We start from the raw sequence: 19738 nt of genomic DNA on the forward strand, positions 1-19738 counted from the left end.
CTTCCTTCAGGCTGAAGTCAACTAAAACAAGGGGTTTATTTAAAGTGCACCACAATGCCCTGCCGACAGCGTGGAGATCGACAAAATTCAAAAGTACTGCAGGGAGATACAGTAAACAAACATATTAACCAGGATTGGGGGAGATAGGCACAGTGGGGGGTCAGCCGCACACAGTGGCAGCTTTGTTGGTTTGGAAATATTTAAATATATTAATCAGCCGCCAGTTTCTCCACATCAAAAACAACCAGGTGGAATCAAGCTTTTTGATTTTCGACAATGTCGACATCAAAGTGTTTTGTCAAGTCAAACATTTGGTTGTTGACAATAAACGTGGCTGGATTAAAAATACATGTGAGGGACTGAAGTCACTGGTCCTGTTTAGTATTCAGCTGGTCTCTCGCCCTCAGACATGGACTGTAAATGGAATCTATGTCTGACCTCTCTCTCTCTCTCTCTCTGCTAGCCTCGATGTTTTGTGTCGGAACGCAAAACTATTCACTCGCAGAACGCTCCAGAGAAGATTGCTTTGCTCACTTGCATCGCCTTATTGCGATTGGCAACCCGTCCCCTGACCCAGTGAAACTAGCAGAATACTGTTGCAGTTTTTAGACAGAAAAAGAGAAGGAACCTGACACTTCAGCACCTTGAGATTGTGCTAAAGTGTAAAAGCGCTTTGCAACGAAACTTCACTTTACTCCAAGGCAGGAGTACATGAAAAATTACTGGAGAATAAACGCCAGAGTGAATCGTTACAACTTAGAAAGCCAGTGTCGGAGTCTGTGGAGTATTTAGATCCTTTTATATTTACCACAGATCAAAAGAGGTGGTGTGATCAGAAGAGACACTTCCCACAGAAAACTAACTCCAAACTCTTGCAGATTTTTTAAATGTTCTAGCGTCTTTGAGCTGCTTGTTTTGGTTGGAGTTCATTCAGGTTTAAGTTAAAAGAAATGCTAAGTCAAAATAAGCTTTTCACAGTTTTACTGAAGTAAATAAAGTTACTGTGCTATGGTTTACTGAAACGAATGCTACCCCTTCAAATTATATTATTCTTTGCAATTCATTATTGGATTATTGTCAGTGAGTGTGATGTGAGGTGTGAAGCAAATACACTTGGGCACTTAAATCCATGACATAAAATGGTATAATCATAGCTTGTATGTGAAATGTAACTTTAGCCGTCAGGGAGATGGGGTGGGGGGGGGGCAGAGAACATTGTTTTCGTCAGGAATGACGTGAGTAGAAGCACAAACTGGGATGAAATGAAATATTTAAGTGAGCGACAGGTATCGCAAAATTATTCATGAGTACAGTTCTTGAGTAGATGTGCTTTCCATAACTGGGGACTAGTGTCCGTCAGACGAATAAACTCTAAAAATATTCAATAAAATAATAAAATGGCACATATCTCTCACCGTGCATTTAAAGCGATGCCATCATCTGGTGTCAGCCGGTTCACATTGTCATGCAGTGGCCTTCCTCCCTCGCAGCGGCTCTGCCTGTAGTGAAGCCATAACAGAGAGTCTCTTAAGTGCAGCCGGCACACTATTGTCAGTGATGCTTAAACCATCACTGATGATGCTAATGCTATTTGTTAACTTCATAATGCACTCTGCACCTTTTTTATTCATATTTAATGGGAAATAATCCATTAGTTGCGAAGGATGGGTTTTTCTCACTAAAATGCAAAGCAGGATTTTGAATGTGGCTAATGTACACACATTTCCCTTTTTATCCTTTACCTTAAAAAAAACCCTGCGTGGTGTAAAGTACGCGGACGAGGTTTTGTGTTGTTGTTGTGAGGCACGAACCCATTTTGCAGCCACAGAAAGCCTCTTAAATTACTAATGTTTCTTTGAATGTCATGTCCGATGTTAAAATGTATGTCCAACTTGCATGACTGCTACTGACCTTCTGAAATATTTATCTCAAGCTTGCAAATTGTTGAATGTCCTATTTTGGTGCCCGTTTTCTCCTTGTTTGCCTCTGCTTCTGCCGACTCTATCCTCAATCCCTCGGCCTCGAGAGAGCTTGATTGAAGCGAAGCCAATTTCACCCTATACAGTATTTACAGAAACTCAGTCCTCTGCTGTTCCCCCCCCCCCCCATCTCCCTCTTTACTTGAACTTTTTTTAGCACCCTGAAACATCCGCAAACACACACACACACGCTCTGACTTTCCAGTTCACCTATTAGACCGCTAAAGAGGGAAAACATTTAAAACTGGAAAAGACGAATAACTTCATTGAAACAACACATTCACGCCGCTTTTGTCGCACAAACGCAGCGGAGCCGCTCCGATTCAGCGGAGTTCACTCATTCCAGTCCACTGCACGTCACCGCCACCTGTCGTGTGTGTTTTAATGAATGTCTTCCCTTTCAATAGCGGCACAAGGACGCTGTTAAAGGAAATACCATCGCTAATGCCCAACATGCCTTTAGCTGCTCTCTCACCTTGGTTATTTGTTATCATTCCCATTCACATCCATCTACTCTGCCTTAATGTTTTCATTCCTCTTTCTGTTTACCAAGGTTTAGACTAGAATGCATATGTGACAGGCCCCGGCCACAGCGATGAACTTTCCCCCCCGCCCTGTGTTGTTAATGTTGTCTTTGTAGAGCTCCCTTTACTGTGGGTAGTCATGATGAAATCTCTGGTCAATCTTTTCTAGGTGCAACAACCGTACGCAGTGTGTGGTTGTCACTGGCTCTGATGTCTTTCCTGATCCATGCCCTGGCACCTACAAGTACTTAGAGGTCCAGTATGAGTGTGTTCCCTATAGTAAGTATCACCATCCTAATCACACTCTGAACTCTGACTGTCTGCTATTGAAGTGTCTGTAGAATAGACGGATATGTGCTATAACTGCCGCCTCTGCAAATACACTGTACTGTATACCTACTTTGTTTTACAGATGACGTTTCAACTCGGGGGAGTGTCTGGAAGGACACTGTAGCAATGTTAATTATAAATAATGTTGAAATTTAAAGTAACATTTAAATCCATTCACCCCAATTATAAAGCATCAAGTTTTCTCAGTTACCTCGTGAGGAATCTAACCTTCATGGGAGTTTATATATTAATCTTAAAGATAAATGTCTTTAAAGGTCTGTTTTGCTTCCCGATTGGCAAAATACTTGGCTAACAAATCTTCTTTTACTTAATTAATGTTATTTCTCTAAAGGCTGTCAGTGTGCTCTCTGCGAATCTTAGAGAAAATAGGAGTGTTTTTTTTTTTTATGATTCAGCAAAGACCCGATTTTACATATTTAATCCACTTTAAATTCAGTTAATAGTTCAATGATGAGGTGCTGGGAAAATGTGGTGTTGAAGAACGTTGGTTCACCTGCTGTGACGATGAAATGATGCACATTGAATAAACATTTCATGTCTTTTCTGGTTGTAGCTACAGGCCGTGAATGTTAATTAGGCTGGACCACTAAAAAGTGCAGAGTTGAGCTGATTCAGTCTTTGTTTCACACAACTTAAGACTCATTGATGGAGTTTGATTAGAAAAACAGATGTGGTACTTGATTTGGACCAACAAGGCTGGGATGCCAGGTCTGCATCCCTTCCCCATCAATCTGAGATATGTGCCTCCACCTCATTACGGCGCTAGTTTGTGCATTTTTTGCTCGTGGTGCTAACAGCATGAGAAAATATGACATTTTGAAAAAACAACAGCAAAATCTCTCTCCAGAAAACCGAGCTCGTGTTACTCCACAGAGTCAGACCTCACTGTGAGCAGTTTCCTCTGGAACTAACTGAAGATACCATCCCTGTAAAAATATTTGTTTTCTCTGCTGTGAGCACCTCAAACAACATTCCTTCCACATCTATTGTATTTGCTTGGTGAAAGAAAGATAGAAGTCTCAGATATTTCTAAAAACCAAAACTATGTGCATGTGTAGTGATGACCAGGGGTGACTGGGATAAAAGGATCAGTGTAGTTTGGTTGAATTTACTTTCTGAATGGTTTTAATTGCAATAACTACAGATCTGTAGTGTTTTGCTGAGATAATAACGGAGATTATGAAGAAGGGAGTACTTAATTGGTCTCAGATCAGTACAGCACATTTAGTCATATCGTGTGGAATCATATTACAGAGGATATTGGAGTTAAAATCCTTTAACTGTGAGATGATTCTGCATCTTTTACTCAGATTAACCAAATCTCTGCAGATGGCCGTGGAGCGGCTCTCGTCTCCAGATGATTTAATTAGATTCACTGTAGAGTTGTTTAAAGCCGAAGTTAGTTTAAACTATGTCTCTGGAATCGGATTTGAGTTACTCTGCCTCGAAAGGGAATTGGAGAGTAGTGTATGAGTGCAAATCTAACCTTCATCCCCGTCTGTTGAAGCACTTAGTATTTAAATTGATGAATTGTAAACATGTTCTGAAATATTCATCTTTTCTTTTTCTTCTTTCAAACAGACCTCCCTTTCACCTCCTGCCTCCCCCCCCTACTAACCTCTTTGCTCTCGTTTTTTTTACTTCCAATCTATCACAGATTCCCCCCCTCTCTCTCTCTCTCTCTCTCCCTCCACCCTGTGTATGCAGCTTCAACATGCCTAAAAAAAAAAAACTCCTATTAGTCCGACTGTTCATCAGTCATCTAATGTGCTGTTGCTGTCTTTGGCTCATTTAAGTCGAGTTTCGGTCGGTAATATTAACACCGTGTCATGTTTTTCGTGTGTGGGCGAGCGAGTTTGGATCCAGTTTGGATTTGTGTTTATGAAGTTTGAACAAACTCCACCCTCAGTCAATACAAGCCAAAAATAACTTTAATCCATTGAAGTATGACCGGGACTCTCAGATATCTTTTCTCTCTCTCTCTCTCTCTCTCTCTCTCTCTCTCTCTCTCTCTCTCTCTCTCTCTCTCGCTCTCTCTCTCTCTCTCGCTCTCTCTCTCTCTCTCCATTTAGCAGATGCATTTTTTAGAGGGATTTATTCTGCTTTCGGGTGGTCACTGTGTTAGCCTGTCAGCAGTTAATGAGCACAGGAGTGAGAGGTTTGAACGCGCTCAGGAGCATGGCACTTTGCTTTTCTCCAGTTATAACTTTCCCTGTTTTTTGGTATCCTGTAGGACGAGAGGCCATTTCACTAACAAACACCGCTCTCTCTCCCCCAGCTCCTCTTCTCTCAGCGGCACCGCAGTTCACCTCTCGCTCATTTCCTCCGACTAATTCTTCTCTTTGTACCTGGTAGATGTCTCATGATAACCTTTCTCTCCCTTTTGCACTCTTTTTTTCGCTTTCTTTTCCAATGCCTGAAATAGAAGTGGAGCAAAAAGGTAAATGAGTGGTCTGGACCCCCTCCCCCCCCCCTCCCCTCCTTCAGCTCCTTGTTCTGTGGTGTTGAGTAAAGGTCCCCCCCATGTCTCCCCCCCCTAAACCCATAGGAGGATTGTTTGCACCCATGGAGTCCAAATTAATTCCAAAACGGAATTTCAAATGACATCCACGGTCACCGAATGTAGTTCCGCCTCCCCCCCCCCCCTCCAAAAGAAAACACCAACTGTTCGGTGTTGATTTGTTCCAGGGACTCCTGCTTAGCACTTATTAACCTTTTATATTCTTAGTTAGCCCAGTTTGTAGTTTGCTTGGCCCAATTTCCGCTGCACCCATATAGCACGTGATGTGAAATAGCAGTGATGGTTGAGTGAGATTGGCACGTACAAAACAAAACAAAACAAAAAAAAGTTTGAAAAGAAAGCAATTCCCCCGTGTTCCTTTCTTTTATCCAGAACCAATTATTTTAAAACCATCAAAATGGGAACCTTGCCATGGCCTCCCTCACCCATCAGTGGTTACTCTTGTTTATTTGCCACAGAAGTAGTGAAAATCCTTCAGCACTGTTCGATTCTATTCCCCAAACCTCCACTTTCATTTTACCTCTGCTTTGCTGCCACCACCACCATTTGACAACCTGTTGTTCACTCTTATCACAAGATGTGAAGTCTGTTCCCTTACCATTTTGGTTTATGACCTCAGTCATGTGATTATGCATGTGCAGTGTCTCCATATTCCCAGTTCCTCATGTGGCAATATACGACAGGGACATGCTGGTATTATAAAAAAAAAACTACCTGTGAACTCTTCTCCCATTTCCCGTGTCTTTCATTTGCAGGATTTTTTTTTTCCGATTGTCATTTTATTTTGTTTTTGTCCCTGTTAGGATGTAGCAGCAGACCCTTGAGATGCAAGTTCTCTTAACGTCACGTTTATCATTCTGAAATAATCACTATGACACATTCATTTGTTTTCTTTTTCCCAATTTGCATTAGCGGTAGTAAAACAAGCACTAGTTAAAGTATTTCTCCAAAATTCTCAGTCCCTGATCTTGAGTTGTACAGCAGCAAGAATGCTGGTGTCAAATGTGCAGTATTTGTTTAACTTTTGGCCTCATTGTATTTTGTTTCACTCTCTTTCTGCCACTAGTTTTCATTTGTCCTGGGACTCTGAAGGGAGTGGGCGACGCCACCTTCCTGTTCGAGGCAGAGCAGCAGGCGGGGTCGTGGTGCAAAGACCCGCTGCAGGCTGGAGACAAAGTCTTCTTCATGCCCTGGACGCCGTACCGCACTGACACCCTAATCGAGTACGCCTCTTTGGAGGACTTCAAGAATGGTCGCCAGACGACCACGTATAAACTGCCGCACCGCGTAGACGGGACCGGCTTCGTAGCGTACGACGGCGCCATCTTCTTCAACAAGGAGCGCACCCGCAACATCGTCAAGTTCGACCTGCGCACACGCATCAAAAGTGGCGAGGCCATCGTGAACAACGCCAACTATCACGACACCTCACCCTACCGCTGGGGGGGCAAGACAGACATTGACCTGGCAGTAGACGAGAGGGGCCTGTGGGTGATCTATGCCACCGAACAGAACAATGGGCGCATCGTGGTGAGCCAGCTCAACCCGTACACGCTCCGCTTCGAGGCCACGTGGGACACGGCGTACGACAAGCGCTCTGCGTCCAACGCCTTCATGGTGTGCGGCGTGCTGCACGTGGTGCGCTCGACCTACGAGGAGAACGAGAGCGAGGCGAGCAGGAGCCAAATCGACTACACGTACAACACCAAGCTGAGCCACGGCGAGTACACCGACATCCTCTTCCCCAACCAGTACCAGTACATCACCGCTGTGGATTACAACCCCAGGGACAACCAGCTGTACGTGTGGAATAACTTTTACACCCTGCGCTACGACCTGGACTTCAGCCTGCCGGATCCCGCCGAAGGTGAGAGCTGCTCCCTTTCTCTATCAGCTCAATGTCTTTGTGTTATTCTCCGCTTGTTTGGCTGCAGCGTGGGACGTCACAGATGGCTGCCTTTTAATACTGGTCGCAATTCAGGTGTGATAAAGGAAAGAGGGTTGTGTTAGTCTTGGGGAAAGGGCTCATTTGCAGACAGTAAATTACAGATTCACCTTGGAATGAGGGATCAGTCCCAGTGGCATTGCAGCGCTAGGAAAAAATCTGCTTCTTTATTACCGTGAGGGAAGCAGAGGCACTCGCTCCAGCGGAATCTTGGACCCTATCAAATTCTTTAATCTCGGGCCTTATTCAAAAACCATTATGAACACTGCCCTTCCGAACTTCCCCCTAATGCCGGGAATACATTTGAGAAGTATTGTGCCCAGTGTGACAGAGGTCATCCTCTCATGCTTACTGTGGGATTTCGAGTTGTGTTGCCATGGCTACCTCGGCAACCTCGCCGAAGCCATTTTTTGAAATAGATCAGGAGATAATCACCGTCCTATTCAGGTGCGATATTTGTAAAACCACCGGGCTAAAGAGCGGATGTCTTGTCTGGCGCGTGGAGAGTTGGGGTAGAAGAATGGCAGGTAGGAGATCAATTACAGTGAAGAAACTTGTCAGGCGTTCAGGGGGCTTAAATTAATCTGTGTAGTGCTGAGAGGTGACATACGTGTCATCAGACAGAGACCTTCCATCAGGCTGATAATGGGCCTAATTACCTGACTGCAGCCACCTTATCCCACAGAGCCGCGCTAAGTCTCCTTTACGAAGTGGGGAAACGAGGAGCGTGACCCGACTTGGCGTTATTTCAGAGGCTCGGGTTGCCCCTGAGCACTGCTCCGGATTAGGTTATGATTTTTAACCACCGAATATTCGGGAGGGGGTTTGCCAGGGGGGAAATCTGATTCTTGACCTGAGCTGTTGAGGCGGGGGGGGGGGGTTTGGTGTTGATGTCTCAATGGAGTCAGTGTGCTCCTGAACTCTGGCCTCTTGTCAACACGTCTGTTTGTTTTCCCGTTGTTCGCTGGAATCTCCCCACCGTGATAACTCCTCTCCCCAAAGGGGAGCTCAGAGTTTGTGTCTGTTTTACCGAACGGGCAAAGCCTCAATTAAGGGCACGTTGGAACAGATATGAAAAATACTCCAAACTCTAATGAGTTCTCCGTGCATGCAAACTGCCTGCTCGACTGTTCACACCCTGATGTATGGAAATGTAATTAACAGCCGAATTATCATAATTACCCTCATGTCTTAAAGGAGGCTCTGGGAGAAGTGGCCATCACAGAGCATTTTCAATGAAGGGTTTAATATGCTCTCGCTCAGCTACTGTAATGGCTCGGTAAACATAAATACCACATGGGCACAGTGCAGCTGCTGGAACGGGAACAAGACACAATATATAATAGTTGTTGATTTTACTCTTTATTCTAAGTACCTGTTTCCTGCCCCTGTTTTGTTACTGGGATCCAATTTAGAAATAAATCTCTGCAGCGGAACTTGTCACCGTGGATCATTAACCGTGTTTTATTGGAACAGTTTCAAATGCTGGGAGTTCAAGAAGGAGAGAGAGAGAGGAGGCGTCTCGAGATGCTGCGACCAGCGGCAGCACCGCGCCGGCCTTTTTGTGAATGACACTTGAAAATAATTGGTTCTTCTTTATTAGCTTTTTTCAGACCTACACCTTTAACTTCTTTGCTGTGTAGCTATTAGGATTTATTGCTGCCCATGATATGGCGTTGAATTAAACAACCTATTCTGCAGGGTAATCTAATGGTGCTGAAATAATGTCTCCCTCTCTGAAACTGAGGGGCACTTGAGGCGTAAAGGAAATTAATTGTTCCCATTAAGATTCATCGACCGCAGAGTGAAGTTACCTCGAACACCAAACCCAGTATATTTCTCTGCTTTGTAGAACTAGTGTAACACGAGAAGTGTCTGTGTCCTTTTCTGTCAGAGGCATCAACCTTGGTTGTAATGCTCATCCCGGAGAGGCGCCGGGTGCCAGCAGGATTAGGAGTTTTATATTAAGAGAGTTTTTGCAAAGTGATCAAAGCAGAACATAATTGACCTTCGCAGCTTGTCGGGCGGTTCTCTTACCCTCGTCGAGCGTTTGCCACACTGTGGGTTTTCTTTAATTCTGGCCATGCTTGAAGTGATTAGCTGAGAGCATTCCCCACATCGATCTGTCCGCTTATTGTTCCAGACAGTTCACACACGTTTAGAGAAAACATCTCTGCTCCGCTAATGCATTGTGAACACAAAACAGCAATGATCAATATTTAAAGAGTCCGCCTCCTCAGAGGTCTCTCCAGAAGAGGCGCATGCCGATACAAAGCACACCTAGGTGCTCACAATTGCAAAACGTAGAGGCACAAAGGTAATGTATTCTCGGTGATGTGCAGAGACATTAATGGATTTCAGTCCAATGAATTCAGAAAAAGAAACAATCAGAAGAGTCGGTAATTGCCAAGAGCAATTCAACCTAACAGGGAGAGAAAGGAGAAAATTAATTTGCGTCTGAGGTGGAATTGATCTGAGACCATAAAGACGAGAGGCATAAAATGAATGGCTTTGTCCGAAAGGCTGAGCCACTTTCAGAAATCTGGTATCTAGAAGTGAGCACAAGTGGGCTCCACTCCTGAGTGAAATGTCAGGATAAAACGCTATTTCATATCCTGCATTCCGCACATACACTATCTATCATCACAAAGCTGATGGTTTCTTTTTTTTTTTCTGCGCAGCCATTTTGTGGCTAAACCCAGCAAGTGCACCTCGCTCGGTTGGGTTTGCTTTTATATCCCCGAACGATGCCTCCAGGTTAGCATTCAAAACGAGGGACATTTATAGATGTATCATTTACTAAGCCTGTGTTCCACCCTCTGAGGCGCGATGTGGAGCAACAGAAATAGAGGCTGAAGCAAAGCAGAAGATCGGAGGAGCCCTAATTGGCCCTCTTGCTGAATTACGGCAGGAAGTTGTTTAAGCGGACTTTACAGGCGTGTGTGACAGGGAGTTTTGCTCTTTTTCGCTTATAGCGTGTTTCTGTCAGCACATATATTTTCCTGTCTTCATGCTTGTGTCTGTGTAGCTTTGCCTCCTCCCTCTGACTCAGACTAGTTGTGACTGCGCTACGTCGGCTGCTCCACAGGATTCAGTTTCAGGGCTCATAAATTACCCCCCACCCCCACAGACACAGGATATGTCCGGCAGAGGTTTTTTTCTGTCTGAGCAACTGTCAGTAGAGCGGCGAGGCCTGCAAACAATTTCACATGAACTTGAGTTTTTCATTTAGCAGGAATAATGATCAAATAGTCCTCCACGTTGGATTGGAAACTATGTAGAACCAAGAGACAAAAATCTTCTCGTGGGCCTTTACCTTCCAGAGCTGCGTGCTCCCAATGAAGCAGATAAACAGCCTAATGTAAAATTCATGTCTTGTGGGATTTATTTCCCTGTCATTAATTACCAGCACTAGCTCTAGGTAAAGAGGCAAAAAGACCAACTGGAGCTCTCACTCACTTCTCCTCCTCGGAGACGGTCTTGTAAGTGAGTTAAACTCAATGAATAAAGACCCAATGAAGACACATGGGCACGGCACACAGCATAGGTCCCTGTATATACAGCCTCATTAGCATTGCCTGTTAGTCTGATTAAAGGTTAGTGCTGTTTGTTAGATTTGCACGTCCGCTGTATAAAAAGGACAATTAACTTGCAGTAAAACCCCCCATTTGAAACATTCAGGGGGAAAAAGCATTATCATTAAAATTTACATTAACTGCCAACAAAAGTAAAAGTCCTTATTAACCTATGTTGAAACAAGTAGATTCAAATAAAATGTCAGATTTCCTATAACCAGCTGACTTCTTGTAACTTCTTTTAAGAAAATTAAACATTTACAGCTCAATATTAGACATGGGTTACTAAGAAAGATGGAGGTTTCTACATTGTGCAGTAAAGTTAAAGTAACTCCAGCTGTGGGATAAATGCAGTTCAGAAATAGCAGTACAAGTACATACGGTATTTTGATAATTACAGGTTAGTGTTAAGGTCTTTCTCTTTCTGAACAGCTCGACACCTTTAACCTGGTGAAGACTTTTTGTGGGGATGACGACAATTTACGGAATCCAAAATCAGATCCACTAAAACTTGCCAGTTGGTTTTAATGGAAAAGGTTATATCTTGTGGGACCCTGAGCCAGACTTGTAGAGAGGATTTCAGTCTTTTTCTCCCATTATTATTGTTGTCATATTCAAGGAGATATTAAATTACTGCATTTTCCTCATCGGAGACAAAGGTTTTATTCATTATTCAAAGACGGCTTGTGTTATGAGCTTCTCACTGTTTTCCTTCTTGCTCGGATCTTTCAGCCATGTGACCCACATAACCCACCATAAAACAGCAAATCAATGTTTTTACACTTAGGGATTAAGCAGGCGAACTTTACTGGCATATTTCTGAACTTTTTGAAGTCTGTGTTTCTTCGCGTTTCCATTCTTTCTGCTCAGCACACCAGCTGCACGCCTTACACTTACACGACCATATGGTTTACTTACTCTTCTTGCATTTAGTCATTTTCCTCATCATTTCAAATGGTGTGGAAATGGAGCCCTGCTTTCTAGCCGAGCACTGCATATTTCCCTTGCAACTAAATATGACTATTTGTTATTGTACTGGGAGGATTAGCCTTGTAAGTGATTCATCTGCAAAATTTAAACCAATTAAAACAGCTTATATTTGGCTGCCAGCTGTCATTACGCCTCCCTAATATTAGGTATTAGGTGGCTTATGATCCATCCATCCTGGAGTTTGTGTTGACAAGTAGATATGTGTAATGTGAGATTATTTTCAAAAAGTGCAGCTGTGTAATGTACAAAAACAAGGCCAAACAGCCTATCACAGCTTGTTATCATCTGATTATGGTTTAATATTTTTTATCCTCGTCCTCGCTGATATTTAATTGACCCCGGGGGGGGCAATAAAGTGATAAAAGCTAATCCTGCTTCATCTTCGAGTCTTGATTGACGATCCTCCGTAATGGCTTTCGTTCCTCTTTAGCTCTGTTTTAATTTACGCGCTCTGTTTGGACTCTTGTGACAGCCGTTTGTCAAGTGTTCAATCTCCGACTCGTCCATTATTTACAAGGAGGTATTATTCAGCATATGGCGACAGTACGCCGTCGGTGTCAGATTGCCCATAAAGAGTGACTTCACCGCCTCTTGAGAGAAATGGCAGCTAATTGGTGCAGCCCTCTCACAGTGCTATCAGAGGACACACTCTCACTGGAGGGGGGAATTTTCTCCCCGCAATCAAAAGGAAATTGCAGCGCATGGTACAGAGACATCAAAATAAGCCCACAGATGCATCTGACAAGCACATGGCTTGATCGTGTATTTGATGTTCTTGATGTTAGTCACAATCCCGCTCTGATGTGGAGCCCGAGACATGCTGGCTACAAACACGCACAAAGATTGAATTTTGTCTTTGATTGGGGGGGGGGGGGGGGGGGAAATCACTCAGTCGACATCTGAGTGTGTGTGTGTCTGCTCATTAACGCCATATAATTCCACGATTCCGCCTGAAAGTGTGAACATGCGAGACACACTGACCAATTGTTCCAAAGTGCGAAATATCTCAGTGCTTCTCTCACAAACTAGAATTCAACGTGTTGTCTCCGTGTTTCTAAGCCCTTCTCTCCGTTGGGGGTTTGTGAGTGATCAAGGGAATTAGGGCAGCAAGCGTTGATTAATTTCCTTATCAATTGATCTCATTAATTAGCCAATGATAGGCGACATTTTCCGAGTAAGACTCAACCACTTCAAAAAAGCACAGAGGCAAAAACATATGCTCTCTAGTGCAAAATAATAACCACAACTCACAGTTTTGCAGGAAATTGAGTACTTTGCAAGTAAATACTCGACAAAAATCTAAAGAATTCCTGCTTTCAGTCTTCGCTCTGGTAAATTCAATTACATTTTTACCCGTTGAAATAGTGATGAAGATAAAATCATTTAAGTCCATCAGATGATTTATTTTACTTTTTTATATAAAAACTTAACATTCAGTATAGAAAATTACTAAGAGCCCATTTCAAAACCAAGGCCCAGTGGTTCCTATCTAGTGGTTCAATTCAAACTGCACCAAATTGTACACACTCATAAATACCAGTACCCTCAACATGATTTTTTTTTTTCCATTTACATCCATGATGTATTCCATTGGAGATAAAAATTCACAATGTTAATGAAAAGTGATTTAAAAAATCAAACAAACTAATGATGACACATCATTCCACCAAGTTCGTGGTGATCCATCCTAAACTTTTTGTATAATCTTTCTTACAAACAAAACAAAAACACATATACCCACACATACATATATATATAATATATTTAACCCCTTCTCTAAATTGATCGAATCCTTATAATAGAAATCCAATTTAAATCAATTCAATATGCCTCGATGGATAAAGAACCATGAGAGAAAAGCAAACATCCGAACTAAACTAAACTTTCATGATGAATTTGTGATAATTTATGAATTTATGACAATTTGTGCTGGAAATGTGTGTAGGTGCTTGAGCTGGATTACTGTGATCTCAGGAGCAGGTTAATCAGGTGATGCAAGCACATTCGGTTCTTATATCAGCCGGTGGGAAAGCAGAAGTTAGCTCAGGGAGGTTTATTAATCTGGAAACCAATTCCACCCACTCTCCTATTGCATTATATGCAAATATTGAATCAACTGAGTCAGCCTATGAATCATGTCACTTTCCCAGAGTCAATATAAGATATTCACCTCTAATACATAATATATTTGCAGGAATATTTTTTAACCTTCTATTTGTAGTCGCAACGTTGTACTGTTGTTGTAGCCTGCAGGGTTATTTGTCTGTTTCTTTAAAATTGAATTGACTCTATATGTTCAAAGCCAAGTGAGGAGAGGAAGATGGTTATTAGACCGGGTGCTAACCGAGGCTTTCTGACGTCGCACGTGTCAGCTGTTCCTTTCGCGGCCACGCTGTCCGAGCCAACCTGTGAAAATGTAGATGAAAGAAACACAATGACAGAATAAGTAGTAGGTAATTAGCCGGGGCTTCCTGCCAGTGGATAAAGGTCACTGAGTAAACTGTCACAATTCAGCTGCAGGGCAGGGTGGTTCTTCAGTGACCATCACAGGATCCTCGTTTCCCCCCCGCCGAGGCCCCCTGACCCCTTCACCACATATCAGCTTCGTAACAAACCCAGATGTTTCACTGCAATATGATAAAAAATATAAAAACACCCTTGATTTCCCTGAATGACTGATGAGTGTGCGATGTGAAATGTGGACTTTGTCACCATTCTCTCTGAGGAAATGGAGATATGTGTTTGATGATGGAGTGTCAGATAGCATGATATTGCGCTTTCCCAGAAGCGCCCGGGGAAGCTGAGGACAACACTGTAGTGCCTTTCATAACGGCAGACCTCATTGTGGGAAGGTGCTTTTATCTCCAAATATAATCAGGTGGCTGTGGGTAAAAAATGTAAGATCATTCATGCAGGACACAAGTAGCCCCAGTATATCCATGTGGACATTTCCTTTTATTCATATTGGCAATTCATACTGTATAAAACGTATAGATTTCCTATTTCTGCTTTCATTTCCTACTTCTAGCCGTGCTCTCGAAGCAGACATCCATCTGCACTCACGCGGTATGAGGCTTGAACACTCTTGAGCGATGACTAAAACACAAATGCACTTGATCATGAGCTTGTGCACATTCAAACATAGATTTGCTTTGCCGGGTCGGAGCGGATTGAAAACAGTGGGGTTGTGTATTGCTGATGTATGGTTTTTGTCCGGGGCGATGCAGTTCTCCTTCTGCGCGGCGGCTTTATCAAAGGGAGAGAGACGAACTAGGCAGAAAAAAAGTAAGATGCAAGAAGGCTTCGTCTTCGTTGTTGACATTTCATCAGCCCAAGGTACTGGCTCTGTGCGGGAGAAGTCACTGCTCTGTCGAAGGATGCCCGAGCACCACTGCTTTTCTGAAATAAACTAAGAATAGAGGGAGACAGATGGAGACTTGCTTTGGCAGGTTTGCCTTGGTTTAGTACAGCTAAAGAGCAGAAAAGAGGTGAAATTGCAAGTGAAAGCAGCATGAAGCTTTTCCTTTCCAGGTATTATGACTAGCAGTTACTCTCGTAACAAATAGCAAGCCACGGGAGTCAAAGCAGTTGCAGTTTCCCCACAGCGAAGAACAGAGCGCGAGTTCAAGACGAGGACACGTGTGACTTTGAGCTCTAAAAGCCTCATTCTTCTCTCTCTCAAGGGCCGACCATTGAAGATTTCTCCCTCGCGTCGTCCATGCCAAAGACCAGCACAGTTTTCACCACCACCGCTGCCTCCACCGCTAAGGGCCATGGTGACACCACGGTGGCAGGGGCAGATCCAAGAGACGGGAGAGATCCGTTTGAGGACGGCCGTGGCTCGAGTACAGCTGAACCGACTGTTCCAGAGCTGCCGCCAACTCCCAGGCGCTCCTGCGAGGAGACCAGGAGGAGAACCATCGACTGGCCCCAGACCCACACTGGGACCACTGTGGAGAGGCCCTGCCCCAAAGGGACCAGAGGTAGGCCACCATCTGGTTTGACTCGTATCAAAGGAATGAAAAAAATTAAATCTGTGGTTTTTTACAACAGACTATTTTAAACTGTATGCTCATTTATGTGACTGAATGCAAAGCTAAGCTAACCAACTATTGGCTTTAGCTTTGGTTTTAGTTTGATACTTTAGCCGAAGAGACACTGGCTGTGTCCGAAATCACTCACTAATCACAGTTCAGTGAGTTCCCCACCTTGTAGTGGTGTCCAAATGCTCATTAAAATGTTTTCATACATAATGCACTAATTGTTTCCCATAATGCATCAAGTAAAATTCTTTACAGCCGGAGGTCACTAACCAAGCCATATATACCATCATGCATTGCGTTCCCGGTGGACTGATGGTCAGAGAAAGAGCAGCAGGAGCAGCCCGACCTGCCGTACACATGTAGATACGAGCAGAGGACCACAGCCCAAACTAAAACAAACAAGAGTATATCTACATTTACGTTTTTTATAACAAAAACGTATTGATACTAAGTGTAAAATAAACATTTAAAATGTTTAGTGGGATTTTCAACCGGCCGAAGTAATTTGTTGTCTGACAGTTCCATCAGAGAAAATGCTGCGTTTTTTTTTTGTCTTATTCTGATGAGCTCACTTTATAATGCTCTACACAGAAGACCCTATATAGTACAGTAGGGGTTAATGAATGAGTGGGTGATTTTGGACACAGCCACTGTCTTCTCCAACGAGCTCCAGGAGGCATACACACAACAATGATGTGTTCATAGCATCCGTGGTGTTGAAAGGTGCACAACATTTATACATGTGTATGCCCAAGATTGTGTGGTAAGTTCTGGGTTGAGGGTTTGAAAATACGGTCCCCACATGGCCTGCAAGGAGTGGATAAAGCGATTTAAATAAAATAGCCCCAGGTCATATGGTGATGCAATCCAATCCAACTCAACCACACACTGTTTCCTCATATGTTTCCAAACAGTTGAATGAACTCTTTTGAACAAAAACTAGAAATGTGAGATTTCCCAAAAGTTCCAAGGCTATAGTCTTCAATCCTATTAGCCTGGAGAACTTGTTTTTTTAACTGTTTTTGTGTCTAGCTATTTTTAACTATCTTGAATAATCTAGTATACTCTGCAGGGAGTAAACAAGTTTAATCTTCTTTTTTCTTTTTTTTACCTTTAACAATCAAGTATTCCAAACAAAATCACATCGTCAGCATACAAATGATCCGAAACAAAGCTTCAAAGGTTCTGAACGTAGCTGCTGCTGTACTTTTTCTCATTTAGTTGTTTTAATGTGCTGTGTGCTTATATGTGCGGTGACAGTTCAGCTAGGGGGCATGTCAAATTCAAAACGAGAATCTCTGGGGCCGTCAAAATAGCATGATGAGAGCCTTTTCAGGAAACAGGTAATAAGCCTTTTTTTCTATATATAATGGCGCAGGGTAGCTTGTTCCTGTTGGTAATTTTGAAATCAATTTTCATCCTGAAAAATCTGCCTGCTTCTCCATAGCAGAGCATCAGAGGAGCTAATGAAAATGATTGACAGCATTTGAGAAGTTATAAAAAAAATACCATAAAATTACCCCCAAAAAATCCAGTGTCGTCTATTTGTCTTGATCGAATCCGGACACAGAGTTCCTCCCCGCAGTGGAAACCCCTCGTGCAGGAGTACGGGAAGTCGATAGTGAGGGGAACATTGAGCTGATGGTCGTTATGACAGTTCAGTCGACAATGATACTCACACAGGAATCTCTCACAAGTTACCTTTACACCTCACATCACACGGACTGACAGCGCTGTCAAAACACAAAGCAGGGAGACTTCAGGATGAAAGCCAAGAAGAAGACAGGGTTTTCTCTGTGAGGGTTGAAAACAGGAAAGAGAAATCCAAACGTGCTGTGTACGTAAAGCCACTCATTAGGGGTTTCATTTGTTTATTTGAATACGGTAAGTGTGTGAAAATATGAAGTGTTTACAGTTGTGAATTATTTAATGACAATAACAAAGCAGAGTCGACTGTTTCCGTTTGAAACCTGGTCGTCCTTTTTTTTTTTGGAGTCGGCTGCTTTAAACTTTAAGGCTTTTTAAATTGTTTGTATATTATTGTTGCTGCCAAACGGTTGGTTTCCAGCGACAGAGTGTGTACGAATGACGACTCAGCAGGAGAAAGCTTTTTGTGAGTTTGGCATTGGCTTCCCTCCAACGGCTGTGTTTACTCTGTGCTACTGCAGGCATCGCCTCCTTCCTCTGCACCGTGGCAGGGACCTGGTGCTCCAAAGGGCCGGACCTCAGCAACTGCACTTCCCACTGGGTGACTCAAGTGGCACAAAAGGTGAGCGGGCAATGTGTCATTTTACACAATAAAGCAGGAAACAAGCACGTTATTCAGCCAAAATCACCGCTTTTTACCTGTTTCCTCGGTGTATTTGTACTATTCCAGTTGAGAAATGGTCATTGGTACGAATCCTGAAATAAAGTGTGGCCATACCGTTTGGTAGCAGAAAGAAAGGAGCAGTCAAAACATCAGGAGTAAATGTTAAGTGCTTGAGTTAGTTACCCTTACTCACAGAGCCAGTCTTTCTTCTGTGACTTTTCTGCTTAGGCCTCGGTAACCCAGGTCCAAATCGAATGTAGAGTTTCAATGGCCGGCACAGACGGGAGCGTCATGCAGAACACTGGATAAACACCGACTCAATGCAGCAGGTTCATGCAGAGTTCATGGCTGTTGTCAATAGGCCTTTAGAGAAATCCAGAAATGATAAAAGGAGCCTAATTCCATGCAGCGCAGCTAATTCTAAGCCAGTTCTTTCATTATGTTTTCCGTGTTTGAAATGTCTGTATGCAGATCAGATCTGCTTAGTGTTTGATTTGTCTCTCCGAATCAGCAATGTGCAAAAAAAACCAGCAAAACCCAAACATGTATTCAGTGTTTAGAAGAAACCCTTTCACGCTGTTCCCGTGTCATATTGTGGTTTTTCCAGTTTAGTCTTGTTCAGGCATTTCTCCAAGTTTCTTACACCCATTACACTGACACAGAAGAAATTAGAGCCCTGGTGAGGTATTTTTTTATTCTTGCATATTTTCTCATTAATAAGAGAAACCAGATAAAACTGTGTGTAATTAGCTTAGCTGATTGAATTAGTGTTGATATTGGATTTTGTGTTAATTTGGCTGCCGTCGGTTGCGGTTCTGGAGCCATTGTGCCCCGGGTTTGTTCGCACACGTCTTTGTGTTTCCTTCTCGCCAAGGGGGAGATATTGTAACTGTGAGAAATTCCAGATATCTCCGTCTCTGAATTACACCTCGGAGGTCGAAATTGTACAAACATTGACTTCCCACTCAGCCACTCGTAATTATGATGTGTATGATATGACGTGAATGCCGGATCGGCTCGCTGTATGCAGAGTTTAATTGACAGTGGCATCCTGGAGTCGCATTGTGATTGTTGTCTGTGCATCTTCATTTCCTCAAAGTGAAGAACGGAACGTGGACTCCTCGTATATTTAGTGCCGGAGCATCGTACAGTGATGACTGGTATCTTATAAACTGTGTTAAATTAGCATGTGGTGTCAAATTGGGTCGCGGCTCGGTCATGGCAGATTGGGGGTGAGTGGGTGCCGCCACAAATTAGAGCACTTTATCATCAGTGCTGGATTACACTGATCGCAGATGATAGTGCCAACGCTGCTATATTATCATTATTTCCAAGTCGTGCTTCTTTATTTTATTTTCTTAAGCCTGCATCACAGTTTATTATGTTCCCTGCTAAACATGCAAAACCCTCTTCTCACATTATTTCCGCACTTAATGACTTTTCCCCTCTGAACAAGCTGTGTTGCAGTGAATTATGACCGAGGTGTATGTAGGATACAT

At 43.1% G+C, this 19738-nt stretch overlaps 1 protein-coding gene across 1 annotated transcript in view; it reads left to right on the forward strand.

Moving 5' to 3' along the window:
• Positions 1-19738, forward strand: part of LOC128455176 (adhesion G protein-coupled receptor L2) — an 87902-nt gene that overhangs the window by 40310 nt on the left and 27854 nt on the right. The window contains exons 4-7 of the mRNA XM_053438852.1: positions 2673-2782; positions 6442-7242; positions 15569-15868; positions 18097-18197. Of these exons, the coding sequence (XP_053294827.1) occupies positions 2673-2782; positions 6442-7242; positions 15569-15868; positions 18097-18197 (1312 nt within the window). The remainder of the gene's footprint in view (positions 1-2672; positions 2783-6441; positions 7243-15568; positions 15869-18096; positions 18198-19738) is intronic.

The sequence above is a fragment of the Pleuronectes platessa genome, chromosome 13, assembly GCF_947347685.1.
Source record: "Pleuronectes platessa chromosome 13, fPlePla1.1, whole genome shotgun sequence".
Taxonomy (NCBI): Eukaryota; Metazoa; Chordata; class Actinopteri; order Pleuronectiformes; family Pleuronectidae; genus Pleuronectes; species Pleuronectes platessa.